At 45.0% G+C, this 19,057-nt stretch overlaps 1 protein-coding gene across 1 annotated transcript in view; it reads left to right on the top strand.

Moving 5' to 3' along the window:
* The first annotated feature begins 732 nt into the window (after positions 1 to 732).
* Positions 733 to 19,057, top strand: part of NAALADL1 (N-acetylated alpha-linked acidic dipeptidase like 1) — a 73,582-nt gene continuing 55,257 nt past the window's right edge. Inside the window, exons 1-2 of the mRNA XM_044269253.1 lie at positions 733 to 932; positions 17,735 to 17,907. Coding sequence (XP_044125188.1) covers positions 733 to 932; positions 17,735 to 17,907 — 373 coding nt within the window. The remainder of the gene's footprint in view (positions 933 to 17,734; positions 17,908 to 19,057) is intronic.

The raw sequence follows: 19,057 nt of genomic DNA, 5'->3' as shown, positions 1-19,057 counted from the left end.
AGGACGGGCCGGTAGGCCTGGCTCATTCGTCATTTTCTACGCCTGTTTTAGGTGTAGAAAATGGTCTAAATGAAAGACAACTCGGAAGCGGTCTTACATTTAGAACTGGCGCTGGATGCGCCGAAGTTCCGTTGAGGCCGGCACCACTTCCTAACTTCTGCGGAACCACCACCAGCGCAGGGCCTTCATTAAGACCGGCTTCTAAAACTGGATCTCTTCCAATGCTCTTATCTTGACTTGATCTCTAGAGCTGTGTCATGGGTTTTTTCTTAATAAATAACTTCATAGTCTGATAAAATAATAATCCTTTGGATCAAAGGTGGATAGTCTTTTATATGTGCAGAAAGTAAACTTTGATGTGCAGAACATGTACCACTAAATTAACAAACGTTTTTAAAAGTCAGTCTGTGATTGTAAATTTTATTCTCTAGCACATCCTGCACTTCATGACCTCTGCAGGATTTCAGATAAAAATTAACATTGCCCTACCATAAATGCGGTGATAATTGCATCCAGTAGGGACAAAGGACAGATATTGGTCACTGTGACTAAAACAAGTGTAGTCGAGCTGTAAACTGGTAATATGTTACTTGCCCTGTGGGATATTGTGTTATAGAACATCTTCTTTTATTATCTCAACACAAATGTACACCAAGGTCATGATGAGATAAGTTTTATAAAAAGTTCAGAGCAAGGATATTTTACTTCTTGATTGTCTGGGAGAGAGGAACGATGAACGTGTGGAAAATAGTTGGTGGTGTTTTGGGGGGAGCTCTGATTTTGGCCATTGGATTACTCATTGGACACTTTGGCATCCCAAAGACCTCCGAGACACCATCATGGGTTGAAGACCTTTCTAACGATGTCGATGAAGCTTTCATTCAGGAATTCATGAAAGAAGTAAGCAGTAATAACATCAGGGAACATCTGAGGTGAGAGAAAAAGATCTGTATAATAATAATGAAGACATAGATAATCAATATAGACTTCTTCTGAGGCGTAAATCTAGACATGCAGATGATTTGCAGTGATGACTGGTCATTTCAAAGTAAAAGATCGGATTGATGGGAAGTTTCTTTCTGCTAATACATGATGGAATTACTCAAAAATGATTCAGACTGTGCTTTCCTATACATTGGAGTTGAAGAGTAGCTTAGTCGCACACTGCTCGTAGTTTCTTTCTTTAGAATTTCATGGAGTCGGGTTCCCACCCCATCAAATGCATGAAGAGAAAACTCCAGAAAAAATCACAACTGTGTGTCCATAGAAATATGCTTTGCTTTTATTGAATCTGCGGCCAATGTTGATGTTACGTTTCGGCCAATTACGGCCTTTATTAAACTGGTGCCGCTTTGAGGGAGAAATAAGGATAATCTTGTAATATGGTTATCAGCGCGCTCAATTGTAGGCGTGCAGACGTGGAACCACAGCAAAATCTGGAACAAATCTACCCCGAAACAAGCAGTCTAAGTAAGCAGTCTTGCAGGAAACATAGCCCCCACTTCTCCTAATCCATTCAGTCTTCTGCTTGCTTAGATGCAGGTTCCAACATAGAAGGGGGAATGATCTAACACTGATAGGGGTAGAAAGTGAAGATGAGTGAATCGGTTCATGCATGAATCATTCAAAATGGCTTCCACCATTTTACAGAGAAGAAGGCTTCTACCACCAAAAAGGGATTTTTTGACTTTTCTTTAACCCTTAGAATACCAGAGGTTTTTTCGTTTTAATTTTTCTTCCTTGAGCCATAACTTTTTTATTTTTCCATTCACATATCCATATGAGGGCTTTTTTTTTTTAGTTCCCGGACAAGTTGTACTTTCTAATGCCACCATTTAATATGGCATACAATGTAGTGGGAAGCAGGAAAAAAAATCCAAATGGGGTGGAATTGGAAAAAAAACGCAATTCCTCCACCATATTACAGTTTTTTTCCCCACGGCGTTCCCTTGGTGGCAAAACTGACCTGTACCCTTCATTCTTTGGGTCAGTACGATTACAACAATACCACATATGTATATTTTTTTTATGTCTAAATACTGTAAAAAGAAATTAATACTTTGAAAAAGATTTTTTATTATTTTTTACATTACCGTATTCTGACCCCCAAAACTTTTTTTACAGTTATATCTACTGAGTTGTGTGGGGGCTTGTATTTTGCAGGACAATCTGTAGTTTTTATTAATACCATTCTGGACTTTTTGATTACATTTTATAAAAGAATTGGGGGGAAGAGAAGCAATAAAAAAAAATGGCAAATTGGCCATTTTGACCCTTTTTTCCGTTACACCATTCGCGTACTGGAAAAGTATTTTTATATTTTAATATTAGGGGCATTTTTGGACCCAGTGATGCCCATAATGTTCATATTTTTTGTTATTTATGTATTTATTTATTTTTATTTTACAGAAAAGGGGTGATTTAACCCCTTAAGGACACAGCCTTATTACACCTTAGGACCAGGCCATTTTTTGCAAATCTGACCAGTGTCACTTTAAGTGCTGATAACTTTAAAACGCTTTGACTTATCCAGGCCATTCTGAGATTGTTTTTTCGTCACATATTGTACTTCATGACACTGGTAAAATGAAGTAAAAAAAATGATTTTTTTTTGCACCCAAAAATACCTAATTTAACAAAAATTTGGAAAAATTAGCAAATTTAAAAGTTTTAGTTTCTCTACTTCTGTAATACATAGTAATACCCCCAAAAATTGTGATGACTTTACATTCCGCATATGTCTATTTCATGTTTGAATTATTTTGGCAATGATATTTTATTTTTTGGGGATGTTATAAGGCTTAGAAGTTTAGAAGCAAATCTTGAAATTTTTCAGAAATTTACAAAAACTAAATTTTTAGGGACCAGTTCAGGTCTGAAGTCACTTTGAGAGGCTTACATAATAGAAACCACCCAAAAATGACCCCATCTAAGAAACTACACCCCTCAAGGTATTCAAAACTGATTTTACATACGTTGTTAACCCTTTAGGTGTTGCACAAGAGTTATTGGCAAATGCGGATGAAATTTGAGAATTTAATTTTTTTGTCTAATATTTCATTTTAACCCATTTTTTCCACTAACAAAGCAAGGGTTAACAGCCAAACAAGACTGTATCTTTATTGCTCTGACTCTGCCGTTTACAGAAACACCCAATATGTGGCCGTAAACTACTGTACGGCCACACAGCGGGGCGTAGAGTGAAAGGTGCACCGTTTGGTTATTTTAGGGCTGATTTTTATGGACTGGTTTATTTACACCATGTCCCATTTGAAGTCCCCTGATGCACCCCTAGAGTAAAAACTCCCTAAAAGTGACCCCATCTAAGAAACTACACCCCTCAAGGTATTTAAAACTGATTTTACATACGTCGTTAACCCTTTAGGTGTTGCACAAGAGTTATTGGCAAATGGGGATGAAATTTGAAAATTTCATTTTTTTTGTCTAATTTTTCATTTTAACACATTTTTTCCACTAACAAAGCAAGGGTTAACAGCCAAACAAGACTGTATCTTTATTGCCCTGACTCTGCCATTTACAGAAACACCCAATATGTGGCCGTAAACTACTGTACGGCCACACAGCGGGGTGTAGAGTGAAAGGTGCGCCGTTTGGTTTCTGGAGGGCTGATTTTTATGGACCGGTTTATTTACACCGTGTCCTGTTTCAACCCCCCTGAGTCACCCCTGGAGTAGAAACTCCCTAAAAGTGACCCCATTTTGGAAACTACGGGATAAGGTGGCATTTTTTTGGGGACTATTTTTAGGGTAAATATGATTTTTGGTTGCTCTATATTACATTTTTGTGAGGCAAGGTTACCAAAAATTTAAATTCTGAAATTTCATCTCCATTTGCCATTAACTGTTGAGGAACACCAAAGGGTTAATAAAGTTTGTATAATCAGTTTTGAATACCTTGAGGGGTGTAGTTTCTTAGATGGGGTCACTTTTAGTGAGTTTTTACTCTAGGGTGCATCAGGGGGGCTTCAAAAGGGACATGGTGTCAATAAAAAAGGCCATCAAAATCGGCATTCCAGAAACCATGTCGGTCCTTTCCTTTTGCGGCCTCCCTTTTACTGATACAGCAGTTTACAACCACAAATGTGGCGTTTCTGTAAACTGCAGTATCAGGGTAATAAATATTAAGTTTTGTTTGGTTGTTAACCCTTGTTTTGTTACCGGAAGAAATGGATTGAAATGGAAAAGTGCCAGAAATAGCGGTTTTGGCACCGTTTTTTTTTTCTTTTTAACCGTGTTAATCTGGGGGGTTAGGTCATGGGATATTTTTATAAAGGAGATTCTTACAGACGCGGCAATACCTAATAAGTCTTTTTTTTACAATTAATTAGGTTTTTGACTATATTATCTTTTTTGATACAATTTTTTTTGGGGTATCTCTAAAGTCTAAGGGTAATTTTTTTTATTTATTTTTATCCAATTATCTCATGTGGGGGCTCATTTTTTACGGGATGAGCGGACGGTTTTATTGGCACTATTTTGAGGGCTATATGACTTTTTATCGCTTGCTATTAAACTTTTTGTTATGTAAGGTGACAAAAAAATTGCACCTATTTTTTATTTTTTTTGACCGTGTTAATCTGGGGGGTTGGGTCATGGGGTATTTTTATAGAGGAGATTCTTACGGACGTGGCGATACCTAATAAGTCTACTTTTAATAAATTATTTTAGTTTTTTTGGGTGTCTCAAGTCTGAGAACCAGTTTTTTTTTATCCGATGTCAGTGCTAAATTAGGATATAAATTTAGTACTCCATGGAAGTGTGATACTCCCTGAAGCAACCATCAATGCAGAGGCCCGGATGATCGGAGCACGTGTCGCACTGAGTAGTCGTGTCCTTCCGTATCCCCCTCCTGCGACACACTCTGCACTTTTTTGGGGTTCGTCCCTTCTTTCCAGTATGGGGGACCACACCTGGAAAGTGTTGGCCAGGGACGGTCCGGGCACATACAGTTCCTGAGGTACTCCGGCCTGCTCTTTCCCGGTCCGAAAAGATCAGGGCCTTGAGGACTGCCTCATAGAACTGGAGGAATGTCCCTGTGCTGCCAGCGCTTCGGGATAGTACAAAAGAGTTGTACATGGCAACCTGTACCAAGTAGACCGCAACTTTTTTGTACCATGCCCGGGTTTTGCGCATGGCGTTATATGGCTTGAGAACTTGATCCGAGAGATCAACTCCTCCCATATACCGATTGTAGTCGACGATACAATCGGGCTTTAGGACCGTTGCCGTGGTACCTCGCACAGGGACAGGGGTGATTAATTGTGGACAGTACAAGGACATCCCTCTTGTCCTTATACCTGACCAGCAACAGGTTTCCAGTGGTAAGGGCACGGGTCTCACCCCTGGGGATAGGTACCTGGAGGGGGTGGGCAGGGAGGCCGCGTTGATTTTTCCGCACGGTCCCACAAGCGGACGTGGATCTGGCGGCAAGGGACTGGAACAAGGGGATACTGGTATAGTTATCCACGTAAAGGTGGTAACCCTTATCCAGCAGTAGGTACATAAGGTCCCACACAAGTTTCCCGGTAACACCCAGAGTGGGGGGACATTCTGGGGGTTGAATCCGGGAATCTCGCCCCTCGTATACACAAAATTTGTAAGTGTACCCTGAGGTACTCTCACAAATTTTGTATAGCTTCACTCCATACCTCGCCCGCTTGGAGGGCACATACTGGCGGAAAATGAGTCTCCCCTTGAATGCAATGAGAGACTCATCAACCACGACCTCCCTTCTAGGTAGATAGGCCTCCATGAATTTGGCCCCAAAGTGATCGATGACCGCCCGTATCTTATACAGACGGTCATGGGCAGGATCGCCTCGGGGGGGACATGCTGCATTATCGGAATAATGCAGACATTTCCGGATGGCCTCAAACCGGGAGCGTGTCATGGCCGTACTGTAAAGTGGGGTCTGGTATAGGACGTCCCCACTCCAGTACAGCCTGAAACTGGGTTTCTTGACCAGGCCCATATGCAGCACGAGGCCCCAAAATGTCCTCATTCCGGCTGCACTGACCGGCGTGCAGCCACCGGGCCTGGCCAAAAAGGAGCCCGGGTGTTGAGCGACGAACTGTTGGGCGTACAGATTCATCTGCTCCACCATCAGATTTACCAGTGGGTCACTGAAAAAATGACAAAAAAAGTCATATTCAGTGTAGCCCACTATGGAAATCTGGATTCCTGATTGGCCTACAAAATCAGGAATCACGGGCTTGTATCGCTCTGGGCTACACCAGACTAGTTCACCGGCAGGGTGCTCCGGTGGATTTAACTGGTGGGCCGGGAAACCAGTACGAGCCCCAGAGCTGCTCGTACTAGTGTGGGCCACAGGGTCCCTAACATGGCGGTCCCCTTGCTCCGCCTGGCGGCGTCTCCGCCGCCTTGGGGGCTCATCATCATTGCTAGATGATGAGGAGGACGCGGATGACAACAGGAATGTGTGGTCATCCTCATCCTCACTGGGACTCTCGGAGTCAGAGACAAGCTGGGCGTATGCCTCCTCGGCTGAGAACGTCCGGAGGGCCATAGGGGAGTGTGTGTCTGCGTGTATATGTGCGTGTGTGTAACTCTTTATTTGGTGTGCGTGTGTGTGGGGGCATGGGTGTTCGCGGACTTAACCCTAAAACAAACAGAAAAAAATAAAAATAAACTAACTAAAAAAAGGGCAAAAATTTTGTGGAAAAAATTTCAAAACCGCTGATCAACCGTCCGAAGTTGATCAGCGGTGGGGTGTGCGATGCGCTAACAGTGGCCGGACACTAAGTGTCGGCCACAGTCAGCGTACAACAAAAAAAAATTATAATAATAAAAAAAAAATGCACCCCAAAAAAGGTGGTGGTGGGGGGGCAAGTGGCAGCACCCCTGGGGGCCTAGGGTCACACAGCTGTGCTGTGGACCCCAGACACCCTAACTTAGGGTGATGCAATCAAAGTTCAGAAACTAACTTTCCCTTTTTTTTCTCCTGCCTAAACCAAACTTTCCCTATGCTGTCCCTATGTACCTGATGGGGGGGTGCTGGGGCACAGATCGGGTCCTGGGGGCAGAGATCGGGTCCTGGGGGTGCTGGCAGCGATGGCGGACACACGTGCAGGCAGATCCTCTCTCCTCCGGCTCCGGAACACAAAAGGAGGAGGAGAGGAATGCCTGCCTCTTTTGAATCTGCCGCCGGACCGCCCACAGACCAATCAGAAAGCGATCCTGAGTGGTGATGTCACCATCACCACTCAGGATCGCTGGATGGTGATTGGTGGGGTGAAATCACACCACCATCACCATCCTGTTCCGGGTTATCAGGTCTTCAGAGACCCAAATATCCCGGAAAAGCAGAAAACTGCAGGTCTGAATTGACCTGCGGTTTTCTGCGATTGCATACATGGAGGGGGGTCACCGGACCCCCCGGCGCATTTGCCCCAAGTGCCTGCTCAATGACTTGAGCAGGCACGGGGTTACGATCACCGCCCGCAGCGCGTTCATGTACACCCTGTGTCCTTAAGTACCAGGGCACAAGGGCGTACCTGTATGCCCTGTGTCCTCAAGGTGTTAAACTTCTATATTTTCTTATATTTTTTTGAACATTTTTTTAAACTTTTTTATGATTTTGAGCCTACAAAATACATATTTTTTTTCATTTTGAACATTCATGGGTCTTTTAGACCCATATTTTTTACAGAATTGCCCATTTCTTATGTTGGCCTGCCACCTGCTGTCCAAAATAAGAATTGTAGCTTCAATACCCTGGGTCTCGAATTCATTGTATTCAATTCAATTCAATTTCCGGCCTCCTCATTGACTGCAGAGGATGCCGGTAAGAAGCCTGGAAGCGCGAGCTTCTGGGTTTTTCACCCTTTAGATGCCATGATCTCACTTGATCATGGCATCTAAAGGCTTTAATGACCTTGATCGGCATTATTGGAGCAGGAAGGGCTCGTATAGATATGGAGTTATTTAGCAGTCCTTTACTATTACAGAGTATAGGGCAAGAAATAGGGAACCCTAACATCAACTTGATTAATAGCAACTAAGTGATGGCTAAGTGAACGATCAGCATCACTCACCATTTACTGGCTTTGATTCAATGAGCATTGTTAACTCTGTATCATTTTGCTCATTTCCAGTTATTTGAACAAGATACATTTATAACAATCCCACTAGGAAGGTTTATACATATTGTGTGGCCGTTGCCTGGGTTCCAGGGATCGCTCTATAATCTTCGTCTCCCAGCCCACAGTGACTTACCAATATAAGGGTGTGATATCTGCTATAAACCCATGGTCATTTGTGGTCTGGTGACCCCCTGGGTGGGTGTGTGATTAGGGGATTTGGTGTCATCTTACCCTGCTTCATTTCCTTACCCAGGAGCAAGTTCTCTGAGGCTGCGCCTGAGATACACAGGGCAACGCCCTGTTCTTGTGTGTTTTTTAGAATATTTATCAGTAAAAGTGTTATTATTTTTAGTTTAGTATCCTTTTTAGGCAGTGAATACACTTTAGATTTGGACCAAATCAGATCTCACAAAATCAAGTTTAACCCAAAGCAAATCTAGTAAAAAGACAAGGAGAAATATGTAAAGTGTCTAGGACAGGCATGCTCAACCTGCGGCCCTAGGGCTGTTGCAAAACTACAACACCCAGCATTCCCAGACAGCCTACAGCAGGGCATGGTGGGATTTGTAATTTTACAACAGCTGGATGACCGCAGGTTGAGTATCCCTGGTCTAGGATATATTCAGACATGGCATATTTGTTGCAGACATATCCGCCATTTATCTTTATATCGGTTTTGCAGTCTGCCTTAACAACCTTTAATATATTCATGTATTAAGGTAGCTGTGTGGAACCACTGGGTTAACCAACAGATTAGACATTGGACTAAACAGAAGGTCATTATCCTGGCAGTCCCCTGATATTCATTGTTTAACCCCCTATACAGAAATATAGACTTTGCTGCAGGAGAACCACCAGGCCGCTGCCTCTTAGTCACTTAGTCACACCTGATCCTCAAGGGTCAGAGACACAAGAAACCAGTGGAGGGCACTGAGGGGCCAAGGAGGATTGTAGTCAGAGAAGACCAAAGTCAGGGCAGGCAGAGTAAGTGATTAAACAGTCTGAGGTGTGGCAGACAGTAAAGGGAAAGTACGGAGGTACGGTAAGTTCTTTAGTGCACCTATTTTCTGTTCTGGGCTGTAGTGATGTCCGGATCATGAACGAATCGTTCTTTTGAACCGATTCAGTTCACTGATCCGGAAGAGTCGGTTCCTCTGACTGAGCCGATCCGAATGAAACGGCTCAGTCAGATCAGCATACAGGCAGCAGCAGCCAGTGTAATAGCCCCGCCCTCCAACCAATCAGAGGCAGCCAGTGGACGCTAGCCCCGCCCTCCAACCAATCAGAGGCCGCAGCACTGACTCCCAGCACAGGGGGAGTCGCAGGGACTCGGAGAGTCGGCTGAGTCTATTAGTTAAAAGAATCGAATGAGTCAGAGACTCATTCGATTCTTTTGAGTTAAAAGAACCGTGAGTCACCGAGTCCCTGCCAGGCTCCCTGTAAGTCCGTCCGGGGGGAAGGGGGGCATTAATCTAGCATGTAGCAGAGCTGTATGTGTACTGGGTGCATGCAGCAGTGTAGCACATGCTACACTGCTACATGCACCCTGTACACACACAGCTCTGCTACATGCTGTAGCAGAGCAGGAAGTCTGGTAGGGACTCGGTGACAATTCTTTTAACTAAAACTCTCAATTATCACAGTCTGCTCACTGCAGAAGAGCTGTGTTTGCCAGGAGCCAGTCCCTCCTGACCTTCGGTTCACTTGAGAGCCGACTCAGCAAGTGAACCGAAGATTCGATGAGCTGAGCATGCGCATTGATCTTCAGTTCACTTGCTTCTGCCGGCTCAGGAAGTGAACCGAAGATCCGATTCATGAATCGGTTCATTTGAATGAGCTGATTCAAATGAACCGATTCAGCTCAAAGATCCGAACTTCCCATCACTACTGGGCTGTGGTCACTTGATCGTGTCCATTTTGCTTTTTTCTATTCCCTGTGGTGCGATGTCCAAGGGCAGGGCAGTGATAGGGGAGTGTCTATGTAACTAGCTGGGTGCGAGGAGCTATAAACTAGCTGGCCATTGTTAGGGGCGGTGTTGGAGATGTAGCAGAGTGTGGCGGAACCCGCCTCGCCACTGGGCATTGGAGAGGACTGGCTACCCGCCTCCTACCTGCTGACTATGGCCCCTGGTGATTTGGTACGTTTGAATGCAATATTTGGGCATGTGCTATTTTATATTGCTGCTACTGGCCCTTTAATGGCCATCCGTGGACATGTCTGACTTTTAGGAGCAATGCCCCTTTAAGACTGTGTAGCAGATTGCATTCAGGCTGTCTTAAATACTATGCATGTTATTATGTGTTCGGTTACATTGTATATGTGTATGCCAGGGTTCAAGTTAGTCCATTACGTTTGATAATTGTATTTTGTGGATTGCGTCTGAGACAATGCTATTGTGTTGGTTAATTACATCTCAGACAATGCTCATTGTGTTTTGTTTATTGCGTTACAGACAGAGGGGAGGGGATTTTGTGTACAATTGCTGGGAAGGTTTAAATACTGTAGATACATATGATTGGCTGTTTTTGCAGAGCCTGTGGGTGGTACCTTGTTGGATGATATGTATAAATCAATGCTTGTGTTAAAATAAAGGGAGTTCCTGTTTTAAACCTCAAGGTGAAGTGTCGTCTCATCCTTGGGGGGAGGATTTATTGCATGCTGTCCCAGTTTGACTGCTAGGAGTGAAAACCTATTTGTGTGGTTCCTATTCAACTGCCTACAGCATTCATTGCTGGGAGAGGATTTATATGCTGGTTCGGTGATTGTGGTGTCTGCCAGAGTGCTTGGAAGCCTCAGGAAAACGCTAGGCGCATCCGTAAACGGAGGTACTCAGTCGGGGTGCCAGGCGATCCGTTACATTGGTGGCAAGCAGTGGGATGGCGTCCTGGTGTGAGAGGAACAACACCCTGGAGACACAGGAATTATTATGGAGCGGCATAGAACCAGCGAGTCCCTGGACGACGCTCGAGGTAGAAAAGGAATGTAACCGGAGGTTACAGAACCTCTTGGCACCACTAGTCAAGCCAATAGGAGAGGCAACCAGGTTGGACTGCAGAGAGAGCGCCCGACAAGAGATGTGGGAAGAAACCCTAGAAGGTGTCCAGCGTTGGCGAGGTGAGCGTCTTCCCAGCAAGGAGCAGCGGTTACAAGCCAGAGTGGCCCTACGGATACCTTTGCTGGGAGAACAGGCCCAGGAGGAATTGGTGAGGCAACTTAATTCACTGGCATGGAGGGAACTGGGTCTCGATGATGCATACCAAGCGCTACGTTGGTACGCGGTTCAGCGGGTTCCCGGAATGGCCAAATTTGACAAACCCGAGGGCATGGATTATAATGGCCCTGGCTTATTATGGGGGGCCTTTGCAGAACCGGAATTTGGGAGTGCGGCAGAGTCACGGCTTTGGGACATTTGTGACTACAGAGAGGCCGTGCTGGATCTCCCTATGGCCGAAGACCTAAGGCCAGACCTGATTGAACTGGCTGTCCAGGAATGGGAACTGGAGCAGGATTACCAGCACCTGTTCAGCTCCAGTCAGTCACCCTATACCCAGCAAGTACCACCAGAGCAATGGGAGATCGAACGGAATTATGCGGACTTATATAATCAAGTGACACCGCCTGTCTCTAACCTGATGGGGCTTATGGACTGTACACCATTGGGAGCGGTGAGTTTCGTTCCCCCTCCCCAACAACTAAGTCCGTCATCAGGAGACCTGCATTCGGTACCTCCTACTCCCCAACCAGCCCCAGAAATGAGGGACCTTATCGACTGGTCCTGGGAAGACCCACAGATGGCAGGTGGAGATGGGACCGAGATCTCTCTACCGGCCCTACAGAGATACTGGGCAGCCGGCCCAGATCTCCAACTCCAGCAGCAGTACCAGGAGGAGGAGGTAAGCAACCCCTCCCCTCCACAGCCAACTCCAAATCAGGTACTGGGGTCAGTAGAGGAGTCGTTAGCCCCCTCTGGCCCCCTCCCAGCAGAAGAGCTGGCATCTGGGCAGAGCGCCGCTGGCCTCTGCCCTACTTGTCCCCTTACTACCCAGCAGGACTGTACTCCAGTCCCTCCAGCAGAAGAGCTGGCATCAGGGCAGAGAGCCGCTAGCCTCTGCTCCACCGACCCCCTTGTTACAGGGCTGGCTTGTACCCCCCTCGCCCCAGCAGAATTGCTGGCATCAGTGCAGAACACCGCTGGCCGCTGTTCCCCAAGTAGCCCCAGCGGTTTGCCTAGCACACCAAGGGGAGACAGCAAGCCCCACAACAGTGCAGATGGGACCGTAGTCTCTGTACCTGCACCACTGGAGATATGGACAGTCTGTCCTGGTCCACAACAACAGGACAATGTATTGGAAGGAGAGGCAGTCTGTTTTCCCCTACAACAAGGGAGGGTGTCGCAGAGAGAGGAGCCGGTTATCCCTTCGCCCCAGCAACAGCTTTGTTCAACCAGGGGAGAGGGCACCCTGGTTACCTTCCCCCCAAGTCATGGATCTACAACTGGGCACAAGTGGCAGGGGGCCATAGGGACAACTACACCCTTGGAGAAAGGCCGGCTGACTATCAGAGCCCCAGACCGCCTGGAGGTCTGGAGTCTGGATAGTCTCAATGGGAAAGGGGAGAAATGTGGCGGAACCCGCCTCGCCACTGGGCATTGGAGAGGACTGGCTACCCGCCTCCTACCTGCTGACTATGGCCCCTGGTGATTTGGTACGTTTGAATGCAATATTTGGGCATGTGCTATTTTATATTGCTGCTACTGGCCCTTTAATGGCCATCCGTGGACATGTCTGACTTTTAGGAGCAATGCCCCTTTAAGACTGTGTAGCAGATTGCATTCAGGCTGTCTTAAATACTATGCATGTTATTATGTGTTCGGTTACACTGTATATGTGTATGCCAGGGTTCAAGTTAGTCCATTACGTTTGATAATTGTATTTTGTGGATTGCGTCTGAGACAATGCTATTGTGTTGGTTAATTACATCTCAGACAATGCTCATTGTGTTTTGTTTATTGCGTTACAGACAGAGGGGAGGGGATTTTGTGTACAATTGCTGGGAAGGTTTAAATACTGTAGATACATATGATTGGCTGTTTTGCAGAGCCTGTGGGTGGTACCTTGTTGGATGATATGTATAAATCAATGCTTGTGTTAAAATAAAGGGAGTTCCTGTTTTAAACCTCAAGGTGAAGTGTCGTCTCATCCTTGGGGGGAGGATTTATTGCATGCTGTCCCAGTTTGACTGCTAGGAGTGAAAACCTATTTGTGTGGTTCCTATTCAACTGCCTACAGCATTCATTGCTGGGAGAGGATTTATATGCTGGTTCGGTGATTGTGGTGTCTGCCAGAGTGCTTGGAAGCCTCAGGAAAACGCTAGGCGCATCCGTAAACGGAGGTACTCAGTCGGGGTGCCAGGTGATCCGTTACACAGAGAAAGGAGAAGTGCATCATGGGTTTGGTTGTATTCAGCAACAGGAAGTGCTACATACAGGATGGAAACAAACCAGAGGGATTGTTTACATGGTAAAAATTGGTCAGGAAAGTCCACTGAAAAAGTATGGGGAAGATGTACATGAGATAAGCAGCTACAGTGGCATGCAAAAGTTTGGGCACCCCTGGTCAAAATTACTGTTACAGTTAAGCAAGTTGAAAATGAAATTATCCCCAAAAGTCATAATGTTAAAGATAAAATACACTTTTTAACATTTTGCAATATTGGTGTATTACTTTAGTTTGGTACAATTTTAAAGTGAAAAAAGGAAAGGAGTACCTTGCAAAAGTATAGGACCCCAAGTAGATTTAAGTGCCCCAGTAACTTTGATGTCTCAGAACTTAAATAGACTGTTCACAATCATCGTTAGGAAGGGTCATATGGTGCAAATTTCAAAGCTTTATAAATACCCAGACTCCTCTAACCTTGTCCCAAAAAACAGCAGCCATGGGTTCTTCTAAGCCAGGCATCCTCAAACTGCGGCCCTCCAGCTGTTGTAAAAGTACAACTCCTACAATGCCCTGCTGTAGGCTGATACCTGTAGGCTGTTCGGGCATGCTGGAGGGCCGCAGTTTGAGGATGCCTGTTCTAAGCAGTTGCCTAACAAAATGGCTGAAGACCATAAAGCAGGAGAAGGCTATAAGAAGATAGCAAAGCGTTTTCAGGTTGCTATTTCCCCAGTTTGAAATGGAATTAAGAAATGGCAATTAACAGGAACTGTGCATGTCAAGAGAAGATATGGAAGACCGAGAACATTTTCAGAGACAGCTGCTTACTAAAAAGGCAATTCAGAACCCCCATCTTACTGCAAAAGACTTTCAGTAAGATTTAGCAGACTCTTAACTCGTGGTACATTGTTCTACAGTTCAGCGACACCTGCACAAATATGGTCTTCATGGAAGAGACATCAGAAGAAAACCTCTCCTGCATCCTCACCATAAAATTCAGCATCAGAAGTTTGCAAAAGAGCATCTAAACAAGCCTGATGCATTTTGGAAACAATTCCTGTGGACCAATGAGGTTAAAATAGAACTATGACCACAATGAACAAAAGTAAGTTTGGAGAAAAAAAGGGCACAGAATTTAATGAAAAGAACACCTTTCCAACCATTAGGGTGAATCAATCATACTTTGGGGTTGTGTTGCAGTCAATGGCAAGGGGAACATTTCATTGGTAGAGGGAAGAATGGATTCAATGAAATTCCAGCAAATTCTGGAAGCAAACGGTACCAACAGTAAAACCAACATGAAAAAAGTTGAAAAGAGGATGGCTTTTACAAATGGATAAAGATCCTACCTAAACACACCTAAAAATCCACAATAGACTGCAAAAGGTGCAAGCTGAAGGTATTACCATGGCCCTCACAGACCCCTGATCTGAACATCATTGAAAATAGCTGAATAGACCTCAAAAGAGCAGTACATGCAAGATGGCTCAGGAATCTCACAGAACTGGGTGACTTTCGCAAAGAAGACTGGATGAAAATCCCTCAAAGACTCTTGGCTGGCTACAAAAACTGTTTACCAGTTGTGATACTTGCCAAATGGGTTTCTACTAGGTACTAACCATGCAGGGTGCCCAAGATTTTGCTTCAAGCCACTTTCCTCTTTTTTTTATTTTGAAAATGTAAAAGTTGAACATTAAACATTAATTTTGCTTAAAATACAAAGGGAATGTGTCATCTTTAACTTTATGCCTTTTGGAGATCATTTCATCTAACTTGCTTAACTGTTTGCAGTAACAGTAATTTTGACCAGGGGTGCCCAAATTTTTGCATGCCAGTGTACATGAGCAGATTTGTTAATAATCATAGTAATCCCAGAACACCTCTTGAGGCTTTCAGAAATACATGCACATGCTGCAGAAAAAAATTCTTAACCTTACTTAGGTTGTTCCAGTTTATCTGGTGTCTTTCCAGTCAGCAACCTTCCCTTAGCTCACTAATTAATAGGAATCTGTCATAATGGCAGATCTTTGAACTTAGGCTAGTTTCACATCTGTGGCAGCTATTCCAGCAAGCTGTTCTGGCAGAGAACAGAATGCAAGTATTCTCCGGATCCAACACTTCTGGATGCAACTGGAATGCCCACCAGCCCCATTAACTATAATGGGGTCCAGCAAAGATCCATATGCCATCCAGCAAAAATGCAGAGACAGGAACTGTTGCACGAATGTGTCCAGCAGATTCCCAGCATTCTCTGCCAGAATTGGAAGCTGGATCACAATGCTGAAGATATGAAAGTAACCTTAGACTAGTGGTGTGCCCCTTGAGTTCATCAAATATCGATGCCATGCAACACAACTGTCATTTGTAGCAAGAGGGGTCTGCACATGGATAGTATCTCTCCCCTCACTTGGAGGGTGACTATGTGAGTACGGCCACCTACAAATGGAGGACATGGTATGGCACCCTGTTCTTAGTATTCAGCAGAGTGTGGGGGAAATTTATCAAAACTGGTGCAAAGGAAAACTGGCTTACTTGTCCATAGCATCCCATCAGATTTATCCTTTTATTTTCCAAAGGAGCGCTGGAAAATGACTGGTAGAATCTGATTGATTGCTATGGCCAACTAAGCCAGTTTTCCTTTGCACCAGTTTTGATAAACCTCCTCCTATGAGTCAGTGTGACACAGAGCAGTGTATGTACGCAGAAAAGGCCGCAGGCCATGCTGGTTTAGAAAGCACTGAATAAAACATGTGAACAATACCCCAAACATTCAAAACACTTCTTTTAAAATAAGGGACTCCGACCTTGCTCAGGATCTTTTTGACCAGTCAGTAGTATATTTGGCTCCCCAGTCAAGGGTAGAGGAAGGAAACAGGTGGACACAGATGTTACTTGAGCCCTACCTTTAATGATTTCACGTAGGGCAACAAGTTTGGCAGAGGCAACTAGCTTGATGGTTACATTCTCACGTTGGGCAATGAGCTTAGTGGTTACAGCCATCTCTTAAAAAGGGCACAGTTTTAGTCAGCAAAAGGCTTACTCTCTCCTCTAGCATTGCACTCAACTTTCATGGGTGATGATCAATCTGTCTAGGGTTTCTACCACTTTGGTTTCACTAATTTAGCTGTCAGACACTAGCGATCCGCTAGTGTCTGCTCTGCCCAACCATCCTAATATAATTGCTCTTGGGGCAGCCGTTTTGCTAAAAAAAGAACTTTTATTAATATGCTAATGAGCCTCTAGGTGCTATGGGGGCGTCATTAGCACCTAGAGGCTCCGTCTACCTTCAGAAACTGCCGCCGCCCAGCGCGTCCCTCCAGCCCGCCCATCTCCTCCTGAATGCGATCCTCCTTGTGAGCGCCTGTATTCGGCGCATGCGCAGTGAATGTCTGACAGCTTCCCTGCTCAGACATCTCCACTGCGCCTGTTCCTCGGAGCACTATGGCGTCATCGCGCAGGCGCAGTGGAGATGTCTGAGCAAGGAAGCGGTCAGACATTCACTGCGCATGCGCAGAATACATACGCTCACAAGGAGGATCGCATTCAGGAGGAGATGGGCGGGCTGGAGGGACGCGCTGGGCGGCGGCAGTTTCTGAAGGTAGACGGAGCCTCTAGGTGCTAATGACGCCCCCATAGCACCTAGAGGCTCATTAGCATATTAATAAAAGTTCTTTTTTTAGCAAAACGGCTGCCCCAAAAGCAATTATATTAGGATGGTTGGGCAGAGCAGACACTAGCGGATCGCTAGTGTCTGACAGCTAAATATGTAAAACCGAAGTGGTAGAAACCCTTTAAGTCCCCTCTGCATGACAAGAAGAAGACTATGCTGCTTGTCAGGTCTGAGCAACTCTTCTCCTGGTGCACTCTGGACAATCCAGCACAGATGTCTGTACAGGCTATGGATCCTCTCCACTAATACACAAGCCACAGTACTTCTCTCCACAGCGCACTTTATGCCCACAGTCTGGCACAGCTCTCTCACACACACAGACATTTTTTCACATGCGGTATCTGGGTGGTTTCTTCCTCCGGACTTGGCTATTCGTAGGTCCATGGACACTCAAGGGTTGCTAGACATTTTTAGTGCTGCTGTTAGAGCCCTGTTTTCTCTAATGTTATTTCTTGGTGTAACCCTCCATTGTTACCCAACATAAGTAATCTCTCTATTTTGTACAGGAAACTCAGTGCGAAGCCTCATATGGCCACAACCAAGGGGGATGAAGACTTAGTGAAGATGATCCTAAATCAATGGAAGGATCCAACATTTGGCCTTGACGATGCTAAGGAGGAAAGATACGATGTCTATCTATCCTTCCCTAAAGCAGACCAGCCCAACAATGTCCGAGTTGGTATGTAAGAGTCAATGTCCTGGGAGAAACTTGCAAGTGCCCACAATAGTCAAGAAATGTGCTTCACAATGTGCTTTCTTTTGGTATGGAATACTGACCTGGCATGACCTCAGCACGCAGAACAGAGTTATGTTTCTGGCTCTGTTTTCTGTGTCATATCTGGCGTCAATGGCTACTGGGATCAGCATGGGGTGCCATATGTCGACCCCCCCCCCCTAATCAGATATTGATGACCTATTCTAAGGATAGGGCGTCAGTATCTATAACCTGGACAAACCCCTTTAATTGGTCAGATAATGTATACCCTCTTTGCCACATCTTTAATGGGTTAAAAGTGTTTTCACAGAAAATTTAGCATTTATCATGTAGACCGTTAAATACAAGGCATTTACTAATGTATTGTGATTGTCCAAATTGTCCCCTTTGCTGTCTTGATACATTTTTCCATCACATTATGCACTGCTCATATCCAGGGGTTACATCCAGACACAAGGTTGCTGGGACGGGAGCTGCTTCACATGCCTGCTTACACGTGCCCCAACGGTGCCAGCCACTATGTTGTGCAAGCACGACCACTGGATTGCAGGATGGTCATAACCATGGAAACAAGCAGTGTATAATGCAATTGAATAATAAATCTAGCCAGCAAAGGAGGCAATATGGGACAATCACGATACATTAGTAAGTGCCTTGTACATTAGTAAGTACTTTGTCTACATGGTAAATGCAATTTGCTAAAGTGAGAGAACCCCTTTAAGTAAAAACAACACCAACGGTTATAAAATAAAACTTATATTCACCTCTCCAATCCCCTGCCAATCCAGCACAGTCTCTCTGGCGGACCTCCCAGTCTTTGTTTATATATTTATGTCGGGTTTACATGAATGTTCCTGTGAATGCTCGGCCGCAGATCACCCGAAGAACTAGCAAAGTGTTCGTTCATCGGGTGAAATGATTGTTAGTGAGGACACCTTAATACTCGTTTCTGGGCAGCAGATCGTGCTGTGTGAACAGCGCTCTGCTGCCCAGAAAGAATGGGGGTCATTTATTATTAGACATACGCCAGATTCGGTCGCAAAAGGTATTTGCAGGCAAATCTATGACTTTTCTCCGCTCATGCCAGATTTAAAAAAGAACCCGTCTCATTTAT

The sequence above is a fragment of the Bufo gargarizans genome, chromosome 10 (assembly GCF_014858855.1).
Source record: "Bufo gargarizans isolate SCDJY-AF-19 chromosome 10, ASM1485885v1, whole genome shotgun sequence".
NCBI lineage: Eukaryota > Metazoa > Chordata > Amphibia > Anura > Bufonidae > Bufo > Bufo gargarizans.
Note: the sequence above shows the minus strand (reverse complement) of the source record. Positions and strands in the feature narration are given on the sequence as shown.